This window comes from Cervus elaphus, chromosome 11, assembly GCF_910594005.1.
Source record: "Cervus elaphus chromosome 11, mCerEla1.1, whole genome shotgun sequence".
Classification (NCBI taxonomy): domain Eukaryota; kingdom Metazoa; phylum Chordata; class Mammalia; order Artiodactyla; family Cervidae; genus Cervus; species Cervus elaphus.
In genome coordinates, this window is record NC_057825.1 from 18,241,753 (window position 1) to 18,261,765 (window position 20,013).

Genomic DNA, 20,013 nt, shown 5'->3' on the forward strand with positions numbered 1-20,013 from the left:
TCCAATTTTCATAACCTTTTAACGAACACTAGTAACACTGTGAGGTGCTAGAAAGCAATGAGAAAATGTTCATGTTATTGTTGCCTTTAAGAAATCTTAAAAAGTGTAACACTAATCACAAAGTGATTTACTGCAAAAATCTGCAATAAAACTTTCAATAACAAGCAGAGAATGGAGGCTCTGCACTCAAAGTCTGCCTATAAATATGTCTAAGGTTAAACCAAAACTTCTATTATATAAGTTATCTTAAAAGTTTAATGTTTAATTAGCATGGAACCCAAGATCTACATTAGTATTTTAATATATAAACACAAATTTGTAACAAGATTAATTTAAAACATTCTTCATATCTACCCTTTTCTCAATCAACTTAATGCAAACTACACCATTCAGATAGTCATTCATTTGTTTATGATCATAATTCTCAGTGCTTACAAGTGTCCTGTAAAGCCATTATTTAAATAACAGGAATGAAAGCTGAACTTCAGAGACTAAAATACTCATTAAACTCAGGGTCTTTCTTGCTTTCCTGCTATGAAAAAGGGAAAGCAAAATGCATTAGCTCCTATTTCTCGGTCAACCACGTTAACCATGTTTCTGATGAAATACTGCCCCCTCGTGGACTTTCCAGACATTGCAAACAGAGGCCACATGCTTCAAGGTTTTACATCAGCATATCTTAGTATTTCCATTAGTGAGCATCTTCTAACATTAGAAGACCCCCTGGAGAAAGGTATGGCAACGCACTCCAGTATTCTTGCCTGGAGAATCCCATGGACAGAGGAGCCTGGCGGGCTACAGTCCATGGCGTCACAAAGAGTCAGACACGACGGAAGCGGCTTAGCATAGCACAGCAATTTTATTATACATTACTTTTGTTTATTCTTACATTTTGAAGAGTCTTAAAAGAATTTCGCTTTGAAATTCCAAAATTACAAACCTCTAGTGAAGAAATAATTTCAGGAAAAAATTGATCTCTACCTGATCTCTAATGTTATATTTAATCTTTTTGACAAATCTGAATCCTTCAACAGTATGTTAATATAAATATGCATAATATTCTTGCTGTACTATAAAATAAATTATAAGCTTGCAGAAGTAATAAAATTTTTATTTTACATATTAAAACATATTTTAGAAAAACTGATTTTTAAATAGTTTTCAAATATTTAAATATTTTCAAATATCAAAGCCTTAGTTAACATATTCTGGTTTTTCATGTTAAAGTTAGAAACACACAACTTTGAAACATTTAAAATTCTCTGTTCTACATTTGTATAAAATACTGAAAACAGCATTATGAGTTTAAATGAGAAAATATTTTAAAAATCAATTTTATCCTATTGAGAGCAAAAGAAAAATTATTTAAAAAGCTACCAAGGAAAAAATTACAGCCACTTAGTGTACATAAAAATGGTCTGAAGGCTTAAACACACAGATGTACCAGCTGTTTAAGTGACAAATACCACAACTGATTTTTCTTAAGCTTTCCATACAAAACCTACTGCAGTTAGCAGACACAATCAGAACTGAATAAAGCATTGATTTGGGGTTTTACATAAGTTGGTAAGAAGTCTGCCTTTTTTAAATGGAATTAAGACAAATTCCATCCTCTTAAAAAATGTCTGCTATAACATTCCCATTGATACACAATAAATGATTCTAAATATTCATTTGAAAATGAATAAATTATATCTGGAAATAAAAATAAAATTAGTTCACTTCTTTCTAATATCTCAGACCGGTTGTCTAGCTCTGTAGTCGCAGACAGCCTGCTGGCTTCTAGAAATAGGCCTGGGGAAGCTCCAGCAGCTACAGCTGTGTGGTCTTAGATAACTCCCACTCCCTGCCTCCAAGAGTTATGGATATTAAATGAAATAATCTAGGTAAATCCATATATTAAGGGCTCAAGTAATAGCACTAGCTAGTGCTTTTATTAGCATGTGCCCAGCATGTAATAAACTCTATAAATATTTAATGAATGAACACAATCAAAATGTTCAGTATAACAAAAACAGAGTCCAGCTAAGTCAAAGGGCCTTTCTGAACAATACTGAAAACAGCCAGTAAACAGAAACAGAAGTGAGAGGAACTTGTCTAAAAGCGTGCTGATACGAAGCAATTCCAAACTGTGGCATTCATAAAACGATCATGAGTGTAAGAAACCTTATAAATGCAGCTAAACAGGGAAACGCCTATGAAAACACTGCTTTGATTTTACTATCACCTGACAAAAGGCAGAATCTACTAGGTGTTAGCTGAAATATGTACTCATTCAATCTTTGTGTTCTGAAAACTTTCTGTGTGCCTCACCCAGGGATCCACTGTTGTAATAACAAAGGAAAGTGTTCACCTACATTTAGAACCAAAGAAGGACTAGTCTGTATGGATAGTATTCTTTTCAAGATAAAATGTGCCTTCTCACTTACCACGTTCCCCTACACCATGCTTTCCCCAAAGCAAATGTCATCATCATAATTCTTTATTCTTTCAGAAATACCCACACCGTCTACTCTATGTCAAGAATGTCTAAAAACAAGGAATTCAGCAAGGTTTAAGGAAGTTACACTTCATGGAGTTATCAGTCTAATTCAGGAAACAAATATTAAAGAAACTGCAATGCAAGTATCTATTAAAGATACTGAATGTTGCTAGGCGCCTGGTCGCAATGATAAAACAAAGAAGTTGCAAAATATATAAATAAACTCAAAAAACACTCAAACATGTCTCATTCTGTTTCATTTTTTTTTCTCCAAACAAAACTAGAGATATTTTTCAGGCCTATCAAAATAAACCAAAAAAGTCTGCCCTTCACCTTTACTTATCTTTAGGAACCTGAGTTCTCCAAGTAATTTCCACAAAGACAATGAATAAAAATAAACAACACACAACAAGAAATGCATGTTTAACTGTCAACACTACATCTGTTTACAGGCATCTTTGTTCATGATTCTTTGAAGGCTCAATCTTCACGTGAAACCTTGCAAATATACTGTTATTTATTTTATCCTGTTAAAATGTGATTTCTATTTTAGATTTTAATCTTTTTTTTCAACACAAACCTACTTAGGTTCCTTTTTTATATGGAGAATTATTTCATGAGCTTGCAAAGAATTTGATGAGTTTTTTTTTTAAAGATAAAAAAGAAAGTAGAAAAGAAAAAGTGAAGTTGCTCAGTCATGTCCAACTCTTTATGACCCCACGGACTGTAGCCTATCAGGCTCCTCCGTCCATGGAATTTTCCAGGCAAGAGTACTGGAGTGGGTTGCCATTTCCTTCTCCAGGGGATCTTCCTAACCCAGGGATCGAACCCCAGTCTCCCACATTGCAGGCAGATGCTTTACCGTCTGAGCCAATAAAGATATGATAAAGTACTGAAATTCTGAAAAACGTGTTCACACTGTATATACATTAAGGGCAAGAATGTTCTGAGAATAAAAATGGAAGTAACAATTACACACAAGATAATAAATTATTAACTGTGGAATGATGACAACACCAACACCTATCAAGAATACAGAATTTCATTAGGATTCTCAACTACCTACAAAAAACAATAAAAGGGCATGCATGAAACAGTATTGGGAATAAATATTTATAGTATCTCAAACCTAAATGGAAGAAAAAATCATCAGTACAAGAATGAACTTCGTACCACCAAGAAGATAAGACAATTTCCTTACAAATCTAAACTATCTAGCGTCCAATTTTTTATGTTATTCAAATTCATAACTTCCATCCACATTCAAAGGAAACAAGCCTGTGCATAGTCTGGGCCACGTGATGGGGTGGGGAGAGTATCAGAAATAACCCAGAACTTGAAGGAAAGAGGAAGGTAGTTAGTGAGAGCAAAGAGAGGTGTGAGGTAACTAGAAGTGATAAAACTAAGCTTATGAAAAGTTTGGCTGAGTATCAGGAAGGAGTATCATCCAACATGATGTTTCATTATGAAAAATGTTGTAAGCACAGAAACACTACTCCTTGAGTAGTTTAAATATACTGAACTTTGGATAAATTTTATAAATTAGATGTCTATAGTGTCTACTCAGCAAATAGCTATTTCAGGGAAATGGAAATGGCTACCATTCTGAAGCTCTCTCAAAACTTACTCAATTGCTCTAAAAAAATCAAGTACCAAAACAAAGGACAACATTATCCTTACCACAAGCCTAATTCTGACCACATCATTCTAAGTAAAAGACTGGCTGACATTAAAAAGAATACATTTGAATCAGTTCTAATGAGATGGATGAAACTGGAGCCCATTATACAGAGTGAAGTAAGCCAGAAAGATAAACACCAATACAGTATACTAAGGCATATATGTGGAATTTAGAAAGATGGTAACGATAACCCTATATGCAAGACAGAAAAAGAGACACAGATGTATAGAACAGACTTTTGGACTCTATGGGAGAAGGCGAGGGTGGGATGATCTGAGAGAACAGCATCGAAACATGTATACTATCAAGTGTGAAACAGATCACCAGTCCAGGTTGGATGCATGAGACAAGTACTCGGGGCTGGTGCACTGGGATGACCCAGAAGGATGGGATGGGGAGGGAGGTGGGAGGGGGGTGCAGGATGGGGAACACATGTAAATCCATGGCTGATTCATGTCAATGTATGGCAAAAACCACTACAATATTGTAAAGTAATTAGCATCCAACTAATAAAAATAAATGGAAAAAAAAAAAAGACTTGCTGAGAGTGTCAAAACAGACATTTGAAGCAGTACCTTCATGGAAGCTTTTTTTTTTTTTTTTTTCATGGAAGCTATTTAAATTGATCTTTCAAAAACCTCTATCATTGCTTAAAATGCTTAATACTAAAAAATATCAGAAATAAAGTTTTATACTAAAATATCTCAATGGGGTCTAAAACTCTGCAATAAAAGTAGACAGAAAATCTTTATCTACAGTTTTTATTTTACTCCTTTTCTTCTTACTAAATGTATGTTAACAAAAAAAACCCTCAAATGATCTAGACAAAAGCTTTTAGCTCAACACATAATTGCAAGAAAATTACAATAATTGTACCAATTAAAATAATCTTGAATGAACAGTATGTCATCTTAATGTTCCAATGGTTTATAGAGGGATCTACTTAATTAGCTGAAATTGCTTTCCAGTGTTAGTATCAAATGTCATTTGTTAAAAGTTGAACAATTTAGAAAATAATTTAACAAAGCAATTTTACCAAACACCAAGAACCAACATTTTCTTTTTCAGCTGAATAAAGCAAGCAGATGTGTCATCAAATTGCTATAAAAATAAATGAGGCTTTTTATGGATTAAAAAAATTTTACTACTAGTGTTAAAAATACTATTTTCTGATTGTTTTTACCAAATCAGATTTCTTTAATAAAATAAATGAATATCAATTATATACTGCTGCTTTCTGTCTGCCATAAATAAAACTTTTTATTATTCAAATGACAAGCAATAGCATCAAAGAACTCAACTATGGTTAACTAGAACAGTCATCTGAGTTATTCTAACATATTCCAATACGATTTTTTGATATACTGATCAAACTGTCTCCTTATAGTTTTTCATTCAAGATCACATTCAATTAAATCAATTCCTTAATGAACTCTCAAAGATTCTTACTAAATTGTCTTTTTCTTTCCCTTAGAATAGCTACAAAACAGTATTTCTAAGTATCTGCAGGCATAAAGGACACAGTCATTTCTTTTAAAAAAAAAAAGACACATCTCAAAGTCACTCTGCATTCTACCCATTCATGGATGGCAGGCCCACCAAGAGCTAAAGTATAAAATAATAGATTAACTTAATTGCAAAGTTCTCATTACCTCATTATACCTCCAATATACAATAGTCTATATTTACAGGCATAGAATATTCTCACTGCAAAAATTCACTCCACGCTATTTTTCCTATGATTAAAAATAAAAAATATACTTTCCCCCAAAACTTTTGACAAATGTTTTATTTAACAAACAGGGCGAATTTTTACCATTATCTTTAAACTACAGGTGATAATATATTTTCTTTTGTTTGTATGATATATTTTAACTAATTAAAATGTAAATTTCTGAGAATTTCCTTGAACATTAGGAAGTCGTGTAAGCTTGAGGCTCAAATGCTGGAAATTAGCATTAAAAGTTTTAAAAGGGCAATTAATTAGACCTTTTAAAAGGTCTATTAGCAAAGAACGTTAGTTTTAGCCTGAAAAGCTTTCTATCATCCAGAAAGCAGTGTTTCGGCCCATTATTGATAAAACTTGTTAACTGGCTAATTGTTTGAGCCATCACATTTTTACTTTATTCCAGTTGCTTCAAATGTGTACATTTTACTTTCAATCAGAATATATATTCCTCATATACTTGAGTGATGAGGGACAGAAGATATGTTGCATATAATTTACCCTCTAATGGTTTAGGAAATAAAGTGAGTGAGTGAGTGAGTGAGTGAGTGAGTGAGTGAGTGAGTGAGTGTGTGTGTGTGTGTGTGTGTGTGTGTGTGTGTGTGTGGTAATGATGTCTTTGGGAATGCTGAAGTATTTAGGTGTGAATACACTTTCAGATGGTTTGGCAAAAGAAAAGGGTATGTATGTGTGTAGATATGTATCTGTAAGTTCCTCAAGAGCATTAGATGCTTTGCATATTTGTCCCTCTACCCTACGTCCTCAGGCAGGCCCTGGAACACATAAAAGCACAAAGGACACAATCTGAGCCCTAACCTACAGTAAAGACCCACACTAAACACACATCACATGAAGAAAATTAACTAGAATGGGTACAGTAATGAACAGTGCACCTTCCATACCCACATGCTCCATACCTTTAGAGATACTGGCTGATTCTGACAATAGAATCAACCAGTGAATAACATGTGGTTTTTGATTCATTCTGCCACCATGGAGCAAAATAGTAGTTTTTTTTAGAACTTTCAGAAGAGCCATGTATAGATACATAACGATTTTCAATTTGGCATGTGTGAAAAGGTTATTAAAATCACAGGAATGCACTAAGGAGTACAGCTCTTAGATTCATTTAATTCAAATTATGTCCCTAAGTAAAAATGTTAACAAAGCATTTACTGAACAGTCACTGTGGAGAATAAAAGGCATGGGAAGAGGAAAATTTTTTAATAAGAACCAGGTACTTCATCTACACACACATACATACTTTCCTTTTGCCAAACCATCTGAAAGTGTATTTCACACCTAAATACTTCAGCACGAATGTCCCCCAAACACCCTTAGCATACCAAAGGATATTAACATTAACTCAAAAACTCAAATTCCCCAACTGCCCACAAAATGCCCTTCAGTGCTCTATTCTTCTGATAGATTCCAATCACTGCTCACACGCTGCATTTGGGCTGTGGGATCTCTTCAGTCTTCCTCAGTGGCCAATATGGAACCTAAGCCAGTTGCCTTGCAGAGTGTTTCACATCTCAGATTCATCTGGCTGTTTCCTCACAATTAAGATCACAGTAAAACATGGCTGGCAACAAGAGCACATAGGTGATGTGGTACGTCCTACTGCATTTTATCTAGAGTCACACGAGCCTGATGCTGGGAAAGACTGAAGACAGACGAGAAGAGGGTGGCAAAGAATGGGATGGTTAGATAGTATCACTGACTCAATGAACATGAATCTGCACAAATTCCAGGAGATGGTAAAGGACGGGGAAGCCTGGCGTACTATAGTCCATGGGGTTGCAAAGAGTCAAACACAACTTAGCGACTAAACAACACAATGCTATGCCTCCCATTACTGATGTCAGACTTGACTATTTGATTAAAACTGGCGACAAGTCTCTCCCAGCAAGGGCATTTCTTCTGTGGTTGCACATAACCTGGGGAGTGACACTTTGAGATCACGTGTGCCTCGTATTCCCCAACAACTTCCCCCCCCAGCGGTTTTTGCAACCACTGATGATCCTTGCTTGAATCAATGATTATATTGGGGATTAAAAAATGATAATTTTTTAACTTCATTCATTCCTTCTACATTTATTAGCTGGCATTCTAAAACAAAGAATTATTCCTTGTTTGCTCTCTTCTAAGCATTACTATGGACTCATGGATTTTTTTTTTTTTGGTTGATATGTTATAACCCATTACTATCATTTTTCTTTGTGAAAGTGGGCCCAAGTTTGAAAGGTTCTCCTTCAGACCACGTCCTGTGGAGATCTGTGCAAACTCTGCTGTCCTCGAACACATCCTTCCTTGGTTCCTGGCACAACAATGCAGACTCCCCTTGAGCTTTCCCTGCCTCAGACATGGAATTAGCCATTTCTCCAAGGAGTCCAGCTCCAGGTGGGCTCACAGTTTGGGGATATTTTTGCTCCCTTTCGCTGGGCAAAGCAAGGGAAAACCTCATTTTAAATTATAGGTTAATAATTTAACATTTCCAAATCCAATCTGCTTTCCAGATGGCTCAGCAGGTAAAGAATCTGCCTGCAATGTAGGGGACACAGGCAACCTGGGTTCAATCCCCAGGTCAGGGAAGATCCCCTGGAGGAAGGAAATGGCAACCCATTCTAGTATTCTTTCTTGAGAAATCTCATGGACAGTGGTGCTGGAGAAGACTCTCGAGTCTTCAAGTCCCCTTAAACTGCAAGGAGATCACAGTCAATCCTAAAGGAAATCAACCCTAAATATTCATTGGAAGGACTGATACTGAAGCTGAAGTTCCAATACTCTGGCTACCTCATGTGAAGAACCGACTCATTGGAAAAGACCTTGATGCTGGGAAAGACTGAAGGCAAAAAGAGAAGGGGGCAACAGAGGGTGAGATGGTTGGATAGCATCACCAACTCAATGGACATGAATCTGAGCAAACTCCAGGAGATAGTGAAGCACAGGGAAGCCTGGTGCACTGCAGTCCATGGCATCACAGAGTCAGACACGACTTAGTGACCTAACAACAACAAAATTCAATCTAATACCACAGTGCTCTTCCTAATTTTGTTCCATTCAATATTGGTATTCCCTTCTCCCACAGAGAAAACACTGGCTTCCAAGAATATCAATTTATTCATTCATTTACTCTATCTTACAATACACATAAAAAGACTTCAGGAGTATAATAATACCATTAGCAACAATAAACCTACCAAGTTCAACATTTCGTTGCAGCTAATTTTGTCCTCAGTAAATTCTATTAAGAATAAAGAGTCAAGAGAAAACTGAGTTCCAAGGTGCTTGAATTAATATTTTTCTGTGTGATTATACTATCAGTTTCATGTATCATTAGCATCAATTCTTCCTGTTTGTATTCAATATTAGGGTTTGCTTTTTTCTATCCTTTTTGAATTAGTTTTTTTAATATATGAAAGGCAAACCATATAAAAATACACATTCAGAGTACATCTCATTCCCCATCTAAGCATCATCTTCAGGTAAACATTTTTATTAGTTTGTTTTTTCCTTCCTGTGGGTTGTTTTATATTTTCACAAAAAATAATACATATTTACATCTTTATATGTAGATGTCCTTACTCCCCACCAAATAGAGCATGTTATATACTCTCGCACTTTGCAGTTTTCACTTACTAATGTATCCTTACAATATCTCCATATCAAACCATAATTTTTTTCTCATTTTCTACAGTTACAAAATACTCTATTGTGGTAGATGTGCCATAATTTATTCAACTAATGTTTCTAAAAACATGCAGTTAAGTTATGGTGCTACAGATAAGGTCACAATAAATAACCTTGTATTAGTGTTGTTTTATCACTGTGGAGGTGTGTGTTCAGAGTAAATTTCCACAGTGGGATTGCTGGGTGAAAAAGTAAACACATATTTACTTGTTCACCATTGTTATCTCCAGTATTGGCAGCAGGGCCTAGTGGACACTTAATAAACTTTTTCTGATTGAACTGAATCATGAATTTTTCTGAGAGTTTTAAAAACCTTTTGATATTTTTACATCTCTCCTGCTTCTATTTCCTGAGGACACAGACTCTCTCACCAAGTCTCACCCTCTTCACAGAGCATGCATGGGGCCGAGGGCTGAACTCTAAGCATATAGCCCTTAAAGCGTGAACACTGGTCAATGTTTTTGTACTCCTGAGACACAGGAAACTTCTAGGCATCACGTTCAATTACATGAAGGTGAAGAGACTGACTTGAGTCCTATTCTGCACCAAAACCTAAAAACTGTGCTCATCCAGCAAACATTCATTATGTAGCACTTGTTACAATGCAAATGTTTATTCATGAAACAAAACAACAGTCTACTACACAACCAAGGAAAAAAACAATCATGTATCTCATAATAAAAAGAGGATTTCTAAGATATCAAAGGGCAGATGTATCCAATAACACTGCTCTGCAGGCCCCTGGCAGCTGTGGATCACTGCCATCTACTGGAACACCTACTTCACACAGCTCACACAGTTTACACTGATTAATGTAACATAAATTGAACATACAACCTCAAGAGCTCAAGTGTGTAGACGAATATTACAACCATCCTCTATATTCTAAAATCAGTTACTTACCTAGAAAACATTAAATAAAATATGTACATGAAAAATGGGGATTGGAAAATAATGAAAACCATATGCTGATAATACTCAAGGAGAAACTATTTGGAATTTTAAAAGTTTAATACAGAAACTCTACACTGAATGGTTGGTCAGGTTTACTATGTCATTTACATGTTCAAAATAATGCTTCAATTATACTAAGTTTTATACAATTACATAGCTCCCTTGAATTGCATTTTTTCCTAAGAGATACCTTTTATTTAGAGTTGTAATTGAAAGCTATGATGGTATTAAGTATTCTGGTAAACAAAGAGGATTATAATTTTGTTTGTGAATTTGACAAGAAAGTGGTACTCTCAAAACTTGACACTACACTGAGCCTTGACTGCATGTTTTCCCAGAAAAACTTAATCAATTTCTTTATCAGAAGTAGATTTAAAAGTACTTCCAATGACTATAAAAGAACAATAAATTCCTTTACTGTTTAGTGCAAAGCACGTTTACCAGCCCGTATTCACAGTTCCCCAGGTCTTCCAGATACAAAGCTGTGAAAACACCTGCACTAATGATTTGGAAAATGAGACCTCCTCAACATTCTATCAAGACACTTAGAATAAAAAATAAAATGGACATTAAACAATGTTTCAAGGTTTGTCTTTTGTATATTTAAATACATAAATCTAATAGGACTATTAATTAAACATCTTTTATCATATAGGTTACACTGAGAAAGAAAGAATCTATCCAAATAAAGCTGCAAATTTTACGTAATGGGATATATACCTGTGCTAATACAACTCTGAAATTATAATGGAAAAATTACTAATGAGAATGATTAAACTCAGAACTCTACATTTTATACATATTATTTCACATTCATTTTGCTTTGTATGCATTAACTTTCTTCTTAAGAGTCAACTCAATTTAAAACAAATTTAAATATAAAGAGGTAAGATAAAGTACCTTTCATATATGGTTTTTAATGTCATTTGATCTGGGATACCTTCAGTCTCTTCCAAATACAATATGAGCCATGAAGTTCTGTACGGCCACTGCTCAGTTAGATTGATCCAGCTAGCAAGCCTATCCCAGTTGAAGCTTATCTGATTGGCTCTCAGTAACCGTCCTTTAAAGAATACAAAAACATTTTAGAATTAATAGGTGTGTAATGTTATGTTAAGCCAACCATTCTGTATATCCACAAATAACCAACTTTCAGTGTTTTTGAATTTGCCACTTAACTTACACTACAAATTCATACCTATTTATATGGCTGCTGGGAGAGGACCAGGGGGATGAGTATAGAGTTTCAGTTTAATGGAATGAAATGCATTATGGAGATGGATGGTGGTGAAGGTTACACAAATAGTGAAAGCATTTAATACCACCCAAATGGACGCTGGTTAAGATGGTAAATTTTATGTGTATATCATTTAACACACTAAAAAAAAGAAAAAGTATGTAATTTGAAAATTAAAGCAGAATAGCAGCATGTAAAAATCTGAACTTCAACATTTTAAAGAATAAATTAATTATAGTCATACAAATAAGCATAAAATTATTTTTATACAAAGAGAAAAATTAAACCTGAGGTGAAATTTTTAAATCATCACATTTTAAAATAACAGTAGACAACTGATTGTCAATTTTCACTATCGAAACTAACACTGGTTTTATTAGACACACAATGCAAAATAAAACTGGTGTTCAGCGATGTAAACCTATAAACACAGTCCATCCTTTTGTTTCTGGAAGTGAATTGCTCTGTTAATGTTGCACCTTATTGTCTACCACACAACACTAAGACAATGAAACCCACCTGTCACAGAAACAATGTTAAGCAGTCTTCTCATGGTCTGCGGACTTATGTCACTGAACCAGTCCTCCGTAACCAGCAGTTTTGTGAGGTCGAAGGACATCTGCCGGGTTATTGTGCGCTGCATCTGCCTTCTTCGGTAAGTGTCCTAAAAACGGGGTACCGTCAGTGAGAACGAACTCTCACTTCAACCCTGAGAACTTGAGGCTTTTTTTGAGAAGTTAATACATGTCTATGTCAACAACAAAAACAATCCAAAATTTCAGTCAAAGAGGAAGATGAAATAGAAACATAAAGTATTATTACTCCTCCCTGAAGTAGAATATGTACTGAACTCTATAAAGTAAGTATTTCCAGCAAATGCATCAGAGACTATGGTTTAGCTTTGGGTGTACCTGATTTATAGTTGTACAATCAGAGAAAGCCCAATGCCTTGAAAACTACAAATAAGCTGAACTGTATAAAGAAAATTCAATTCAAACTCTTATGGCAGCTCAGTATCTACAGGAACCCTGATAATAAAGCAAGTAACCCCTTGCCCAGATTTAAGGATTCAGCATTTTGATTTTTAGGTTATTTTCAAACGTGACAACTACTGAAAGGGCACAGCTGCTGTATCCTCATGTCTAGTAAGAATGAAAGGCTCTCTACTGGGTGGGATGGGTGGGGGTCCCATCCAATCAGGAAAAGCAGGCACAACGAGGGTGGTTCTCATCTAAGGTCATGAGACAAGGGAACCCAACAGTCCAGGCTCCCAGGACAGAAATTCTAAATGGCAACTCATATCCCACTTTTAATTTAGAGCTGTCAATTATCCTTCATAATATTATTTCTGCATCCATACTTGAACATGGTAAAGGCATAAGATCAAAATACCTGAAAATAGTTTTTAAAATGTAAACTGTCCCAATTAAAGATTCGCAAACTGCGGTGGGGGGGGGGGGGGGCGGGTAGTGGGAAATATCTGATGCTAGACCAAGTTCGCCATCCATAAGCAGCACTGTTACCATCACTTAGCTGCAAAGGTACATCTCCTGTCTTATAATAGCCCCAGTTCTTTACAAAAGGCTCCTAGGATAGGGCAGGGCAGGGAAACTACAGTGTCTACAAGAGACAACCAACAGACTGGGAAAGGCACACAAGGTCACTTTGTGGGGATAGGAAAAAAGAGCGCACACCTCACAAACATTAGGGCAGGTGGTCAGCCAATGGGACAACACAGCAAAGACTGGTTCTCACACCACAAGCCTCTCCCCTTTACAGTTGTGGTGACAATGGGCCCTGGGACAAGCACAACCTGTCCTGGGATGAACCCAGCGGTTCTCTGCCCCCAGTGACATCATCTGGGAAGCTGTCAAATCTCACTCTCAGAGGTTCTGATTCAACTGGTCTGGAGTGGGACCTGGGCTGAGAGCAGGCTGGGAGAGACTGGGCACTCCTATATAATTTACAGTTATTATGGCTCTAGATTCAGACATTCCCTGAAAAACCACCAAGGATAAAATGTACTTTATGAGCTCAATGCAGTATTTATAAAATATTAAGTGGCCGCACCTTGGTTTTACTTAAACAGCAGCAATATAAACAAATGGCTCAAAACATACACTATCTTACCCGTCTATTAAGGGCCGTCTTGCTACCAAGTTTTGTCATCTCTCCAAGGCTGTTTTGTGAAACTCTTCTGTCAGCATCTTCCTGCATCCCTAAAAGAGTTTATCAAGAAAGCACAATTTGTCCTGAAACTCTGCTGTAAATGATACTTAAAGAGTCATGAGAAATTCAAACAATACTTTTCAAGGTAAGAGGAGATGCAAAATGAAAAACTACAGAACCACTTCAAACCCAAAGTACCCAAGGAACTTGATCTTTACCTGCATTATCTGAGCATGGAACATCTCCATTAGTTGTTGAAGTTACAAGAAATTTTCTTGCACTGCTTAGTCCCCGACTGTTGAGGAAAACGGGCAGATGAACTATATTGCGCATATAGTCATGCCCATTGATATTTGAGTCACGAAGCACACTATTGAGGTTCTGATTAATTGCCTTTATGATAATATGTGGATCACTTGCAAAAATGGCGATGAATGGGCCTTTTGAAAACAGAACTCGGACCTGTGGTAGAAGAAATGTATAATCACAGTAAAAAACTTAAATTATCCAAAGTAACAAAACCTCTCTTCAAATTCTGTGTTAGCCTTTGTGACTACATTTTAAAAATAGCATTTCCTTCTCATTCAAATGTTATTCTATGTGAAAACAAATTTTCTTGAAGTCTCAATCTGGTTTTTCACCACCTGACAATTTTTCAACATTTGACAGTGATAGAATCTCCGAAGGAAACAACTGGTCCTGTCCTATTGAGACCCTCAGGATCTACATTAAGAAGTAAGATCCACAAACATGAGAAACACTCATGAAATACTCATGAGCAGACACGATGCACTGTACACACTGGTCTAGTAAAAGCAACACACATGAGAAACACTCATGAAGTGCTCATGAGCAGACATGGTGCACTGCACACACTCATCTAGTAAGATCCACACACATGAGAAATACAAGCAGACACGGTGAACTGCACACACTGGTCTCTGACCACAGGCACACACCGCTGTTTATACCAGACCTTGCAGAAAGCCACTGACCTTTCTTACTTTTTAACAAAAACTCCACAAATTCTGTGGTCTCCCCACCCCTATCTATATTCTAACCATAACCATCTGTACAGAAATGCTGGAGTCACACCCTGGACTTTAGAGACCCCCCCCATTCACGTTTCCCCTCACAATGCCATTAACCTAAAATTGGTTAAATGTGCTTGGGATGAAACTTCTGCTGTTTCTGCATAAAACACACAGTTGTTTTTATAAAAGAAAAAATGGTATTCAAATTCCACTTAAGATATTCATGAAGCTGTTCCTCTCAGCTGCCACATACGTGACAGTTACAAGTTTCAAGATGGTTAAGACGTACAGTGTCCAGCATCTGGAGTACTTTGTCCTGCTCACAGGCATCTAATCCATCGATGATAACCACCAGCCTTGTCTGATTCTGAGTGAAGCTGTCAATGGTTTTTGCCATCCTGGCCATCAATTCCACTTCACACTTAAGAACCTGTGCAAAAGAAAGGATACACTGTGCTGAAGATACGAGAAACTTAAGTACCTCTCTTAAAGAGCCTGAAAGTCACCTACTGGAAGAAAAGAAACCCAAAGTGCTTGCTGCCAGCTGTGGTTCCATTTAGTGGAACTGTAGTGAATGTGTCACCATTTACAAAGTGCCTTCATCTAAATTAGAGCATTTCTTACAAAGAGGTAGACAATGTCATACACATTTTAAAAGGACAAACTTGGCTGAAGTGACTTATATGCCAAGATCACATGCTCTGAAGGTCAGAAAACAGATCAGAATGCAAATCCAAATGATCTACATGCCTCACCACAACTGGCTGCCAGATGGCATGTGACCTTGATCAAAGGAAGAGGCTGTGGATAATTGTATAAAGTCCTTTTTTACTCTAAAAAATACATTCCTATCTTCTATGTTTTGGTGGTTCAATTTGTCTACTCTACCAGGCTGCAGAGCAACCTAAACTATTAGGTAGTAACTACCACCTGAGGGGTATCTGCTAACTCTGCTGTTGCTGTTTAGCTGCTAAGTTGTGTCCGACTCTGCGACCCCACGGACTGCAGCACATTAGGCTCCTCTGTCTTCCACTATCTCCTCAAGTTTGCTCAAATTCATATCCATTGAGTCGGTGATGCTATCTAACCATCTCATCCTCTGCCATCTCCTTCTCCTTTGCCTTCAATCTTTCCCAGCACCAGGCTATTTGCCAATGAATTGGTTCTTCGCATCAGGGGGCCAAAGTGCTGAAGCTATAGTTAACTCTATGAGGATCTGGTAAAAGTCGGTTTTATAAAAAGATGTTCCTGTTATAACTTTTTCCACACTATACATGCATTTTTCATAGGAAAAATCTGGATTATAACTAAAAACAACTGCAATTCTCTAACAGTTAGAAAATAGACTCCCTAAAGCCCCAGTGATCATGGTCATGGGAGCATGTTTACATTAGGACTATTTTCTTTTTTTTTTTTTTTTGGCCACACCACATGGTTTATATGGGATCTTAGTTCCCTGACCAGGGATCAAACCTGGGCCCTTGGCAGTGAAAGCAGAGTCCTAACCACTGGACAACCAGAGAATTCCCAGAATTATTTTCTAACAAGCAAGGAGTGCTTACTTTCATGAATCCTTCACTCTTCAGTTTGTGCAGTTTGGAGGCAGCATTATGGAGGCGTTTCCTTTGAGAATTCAAAAGTGAATCCAGCACCTGCCACCATGTTCGACAGTTGAGCACAAACGCCAACCCCACTATGGACGCAATTGATATGAGGACAGCATTCACTGTCATATGCTTGGGGTCAACTCTGAATATAGCCAGAAGAGTAATCCCAGCAATAATGCAGCCAAAGATGAAAAGGAAGATGACAAAAGATGGGAGACAACACGTTTTTTTCCATTTCTTTTTACCTGTAAAATACAACAAATGGATTTAACATCTCAAGCATCCAGAAAGTCCCAATCATTACAGTGACAGCATATGATGAACCTGATGTTCATGTTTCCATGCATTTTGTCCATACCATCTTCAACCCCTCCATATACAGAAAGAAGAAAAGGTCCTACCCTGCGTATCTTCAGTCTTGAACACTCGGAAAAGCCTGGTTGCCAAAAAGCCAAACTCTCTTTCACAAGCATCCGAGAGGGTGGCGATCATTTCAGCCATTGAAGTTTCCCCACCTACGCTGGACAGTCTATTATAATCTGTAAACAAAAACCTTGGGGAAAGGGGAAAGAAAATGTTATGCCGCTTGGGGAAAGAGGAAAGAAAATGTTATGCCGCTACCTAAAGAAACAGTTTCAACATACATTATGTCTATCACGTAGCTCGGTGTTTCCTTCATGTCTCTGTCAAGACATTGTTTTTAAAATTCTATTTGTAATTAGGTATCTTCCATTTCTAACAGCTTATATTCTTTTCTTAGGAAATGACAGTAACAAATGTTAAATTAGGAGAGTTATATGAAGCAATTCTGACTAAAAGCAGAAAAGGGAAAAGGTTATGACATAACTTAGACAAAGGAGCCAGACATCTCCCAGATCTCATGACAACAATTCAACGGTGGTGCCCCACATTAGTCAGAAAGAGCCGCACAAAGAACATTTTGTAAACACCAACTGAAGAGATTAGAACCTTGAGAAAATAGTATAGTAATTAAGAACTTGATGCCATTTAAAAACTCAAGCTTCAGAATGTCCTATTTATAGCTTACTCATCTACCAGGGGTTGAGAAAGAAGTTATATTCTTTTCCTAGTTGTTCTGTGAAATAACTGAATTATTTGCATTTTGAGCCTCTGAATGGGTATTACTTCTGCATTAGTTCCTTTATTCCTTTCTACTGCTAAACTCTCAACTCAATCCTGTAGACAGGCATTGCTTTCAAAATACAATCCAGGATCACAGTGTACTCTATATATACTTGGTCTTAATTAAATTAATGCTATTTTAGTTGCTCTAACTTTTTAAAAGATAATGATCTCATTAACTTTAAATGCTTTTAATTTATGTAAAAATATCTTCCCCAACTTTTTTTTATTCTACTCTGTATGCTTTATTTTTATGTTTTTCATTTTAACTTCTCATTTTAAATCCTTTTCTTAACACTTAATCCTATATACCATTTATTTACCTGTAAGATTTTATTTTTATCTTCCTCTCATAGTTCTGATGTCTTACCAGGTTTGGGCCATTCACTTTCAGCTTAACTTACACATATTTTATCTTACAATAATTTCTAAATTCTTAATCTTTCCATATTTAATTATTTTACTAATTTCTGTTGAATTTCTTTTGCTTTCAGTTCTTTAACCTTTTTTTCCATTTTACTTCCTCTGGGGCCCTCCAGATTTCCTTTACTCTTTGACTTACAAGTTTCTCATCTTTTCTGAACTGTTTGCTCATACCTTCCCTATTTGATATGATGATAACTTTAGAGGAGTGGGTACATACATATCCACAGATGAGGAAACAACAGCTCGGAGCACATGCTGAGTTGCCAAGACCACATCCTGATGTCAAAAGGTTCCAGGACTCCAACCTAGACCCAGTACTCTTTACTGATTTGTCCAAAGGATGGCAACAGGTATCATAAGGGGGGGAATGTGGGGCTTCACTCTTAATAAAATTTGGCAAATCAAAGTTAAATATGATTTTTTATGAAAAGGTGTCTCTGATCCTATAATGTACAAGAGGGAGATATAGTATGAAGAGTTTTCCAAGTGATTTGACCAGGGCATGTTTGTTTTATTTCTCACATTAAAAAAGTTTAAGGGACCAATGTTTTTTTTGCTCCCTTAAGAAAACATGAGAAAAGATGCATTATCAACTTTCATTTGCTTCATTTTATTAAAAGTTACTTCTGTCTAAGGGACCAACTCACCTCACAGGCAGAGCTTTAGTGGTTTGCTCTGGCAGCTCAGGTGGGTTCACAAACATCAATTTGAGGAGGAGCTCCAAGTAGCCGATATGTCTTGCCAATCTAGTACTGAGGACCCAGGCCCAATTCCAACTCTCTCCTTCCCTCCGTCCACCAAAGTAAATGACAACTAAAAGTCAAGGTTTTAAAAAAAATTATCCAGAACAATCATTAGTCAAGCAGCCTCTTTTCTGCAAACAGTCAAGTATCAAGTAGTGACAGGTAGGCTTACATAATTTTAATGGTCCCTTGTTATTTCCTAACTAGTTCTCAAAGAATTCCTCAACTAATTAACCTTCCCCAACATACATCAGGAGCTTCCCAGGTGGAGCTTCCCAGGTGGAGCTTCCCAGGTGGAGCTTCCCAGGTGGAGCTTCCCAGGTGGAGCTAGTGGTAAAGAATCCACCTGCCAATGCAGGAGACGTAAGAGATCTGGGTTCAATCCCTGGGTCAGGAAGATCCCCTGGAGTAGGAAATGGCAACCCACTCCAGTATTCTTGCTGGGAAAATCCCATGGACAGAGGAGTCTGGTGGGCTATAGTCTACGGGGTCACAAAGAGTTGGACACGACTGAGCATCTGAGCAATAGCAAAAGCAAAAACATATTATCAGGTATGTGAAAAACAGAAAGTAAGTTGACTAAAATATGACATAATAGACACAATCAGAAGGATAATGCCTTAACCAAAGCATATCCTTTAGTTCAGATTCAAATGTTAAGAATGACTGGTTTTATCTCTACTTGTGACTGCTGAAGTTACCAACAGTAAACCTATTTCCTTTCTTGCAACTGAAGACACTCCGAAAAACAGGGATTATATATATTTATTACCTTACTTTTAGATAAAATAAAAATCACAGTCATGATCAAAATGATCAAGAGCATGCCATGATGTCTATGAAGATTTTCAAAAAAGATTCAAATACAAATCATTAACATAAAAAAGGAAAAGTAATTTAAAGTTCTGCTTCAATATTAACAAGTAGTGCACTAGCTTTTAAAGTTTTGCCAGAAAAAAATAAGTAAATAAATAAATAAAGTTTTGCCAGGCAGGCTGGGGACAATGCTCCTCTAAGCCAACTTACAAAATAGCAAAAAATCAATCTTCTCACCAAAATAGGAAAACCACTTACAGACTTTAGAAGACAGACACAGATACAATTCTAAATAAAACAAT

At 36.6% G+C, this 20,013-nt stretch overlaps 1 protein-coding gene across 24 annotated transcripts in view; it reads right to left on the minus strand.

The window, feature by feature from the left end:
• The window catches only part of KIDINS220 (kinase D interacting substrate 220), a 96,254-nt gene that overhangs the window by 41,015 nt on the left and 35,226 nt on the right, over positions 1–20,013 (minus strand). For all 24 annotated transcript variants that reach the window (XM_043917017.1, XM_043917015.1, XM_043917011.1 and 21 more), the window contains 8 exons: positions 18,800–18,965; positions 16,985–17,136; positions 16,539–16,828; positions 15,266–15,406; positions 14,161–14,404; positions 13,904–13,992; positions 12,293–12,437; positions 11,437–11,599 (listed from right to left, as the gene is read on the minus strand). In XM_043917017.1, the coding sequence (XP_043772952.1) occupies positions 11,437–11,599; positions 12,293–12,437; positions 13,904–13,992; positions 14,161–14,404; positions 15,266–15,406; positions 16,539–16,828; positions 16,985–17,136; positions 18,800–18,965 (1,390 nt within the window). The remainder of the gene's footprint in view (positions 1–11,436; positions 11,600–12,292; positions 12,438–13,903; positions 13,993–14,160; positions 14,405–15,265; positions 15,407–16,538; positions 16,829–16,984; positions 17,137–18,799; positions 18,966–20,013) is intronic.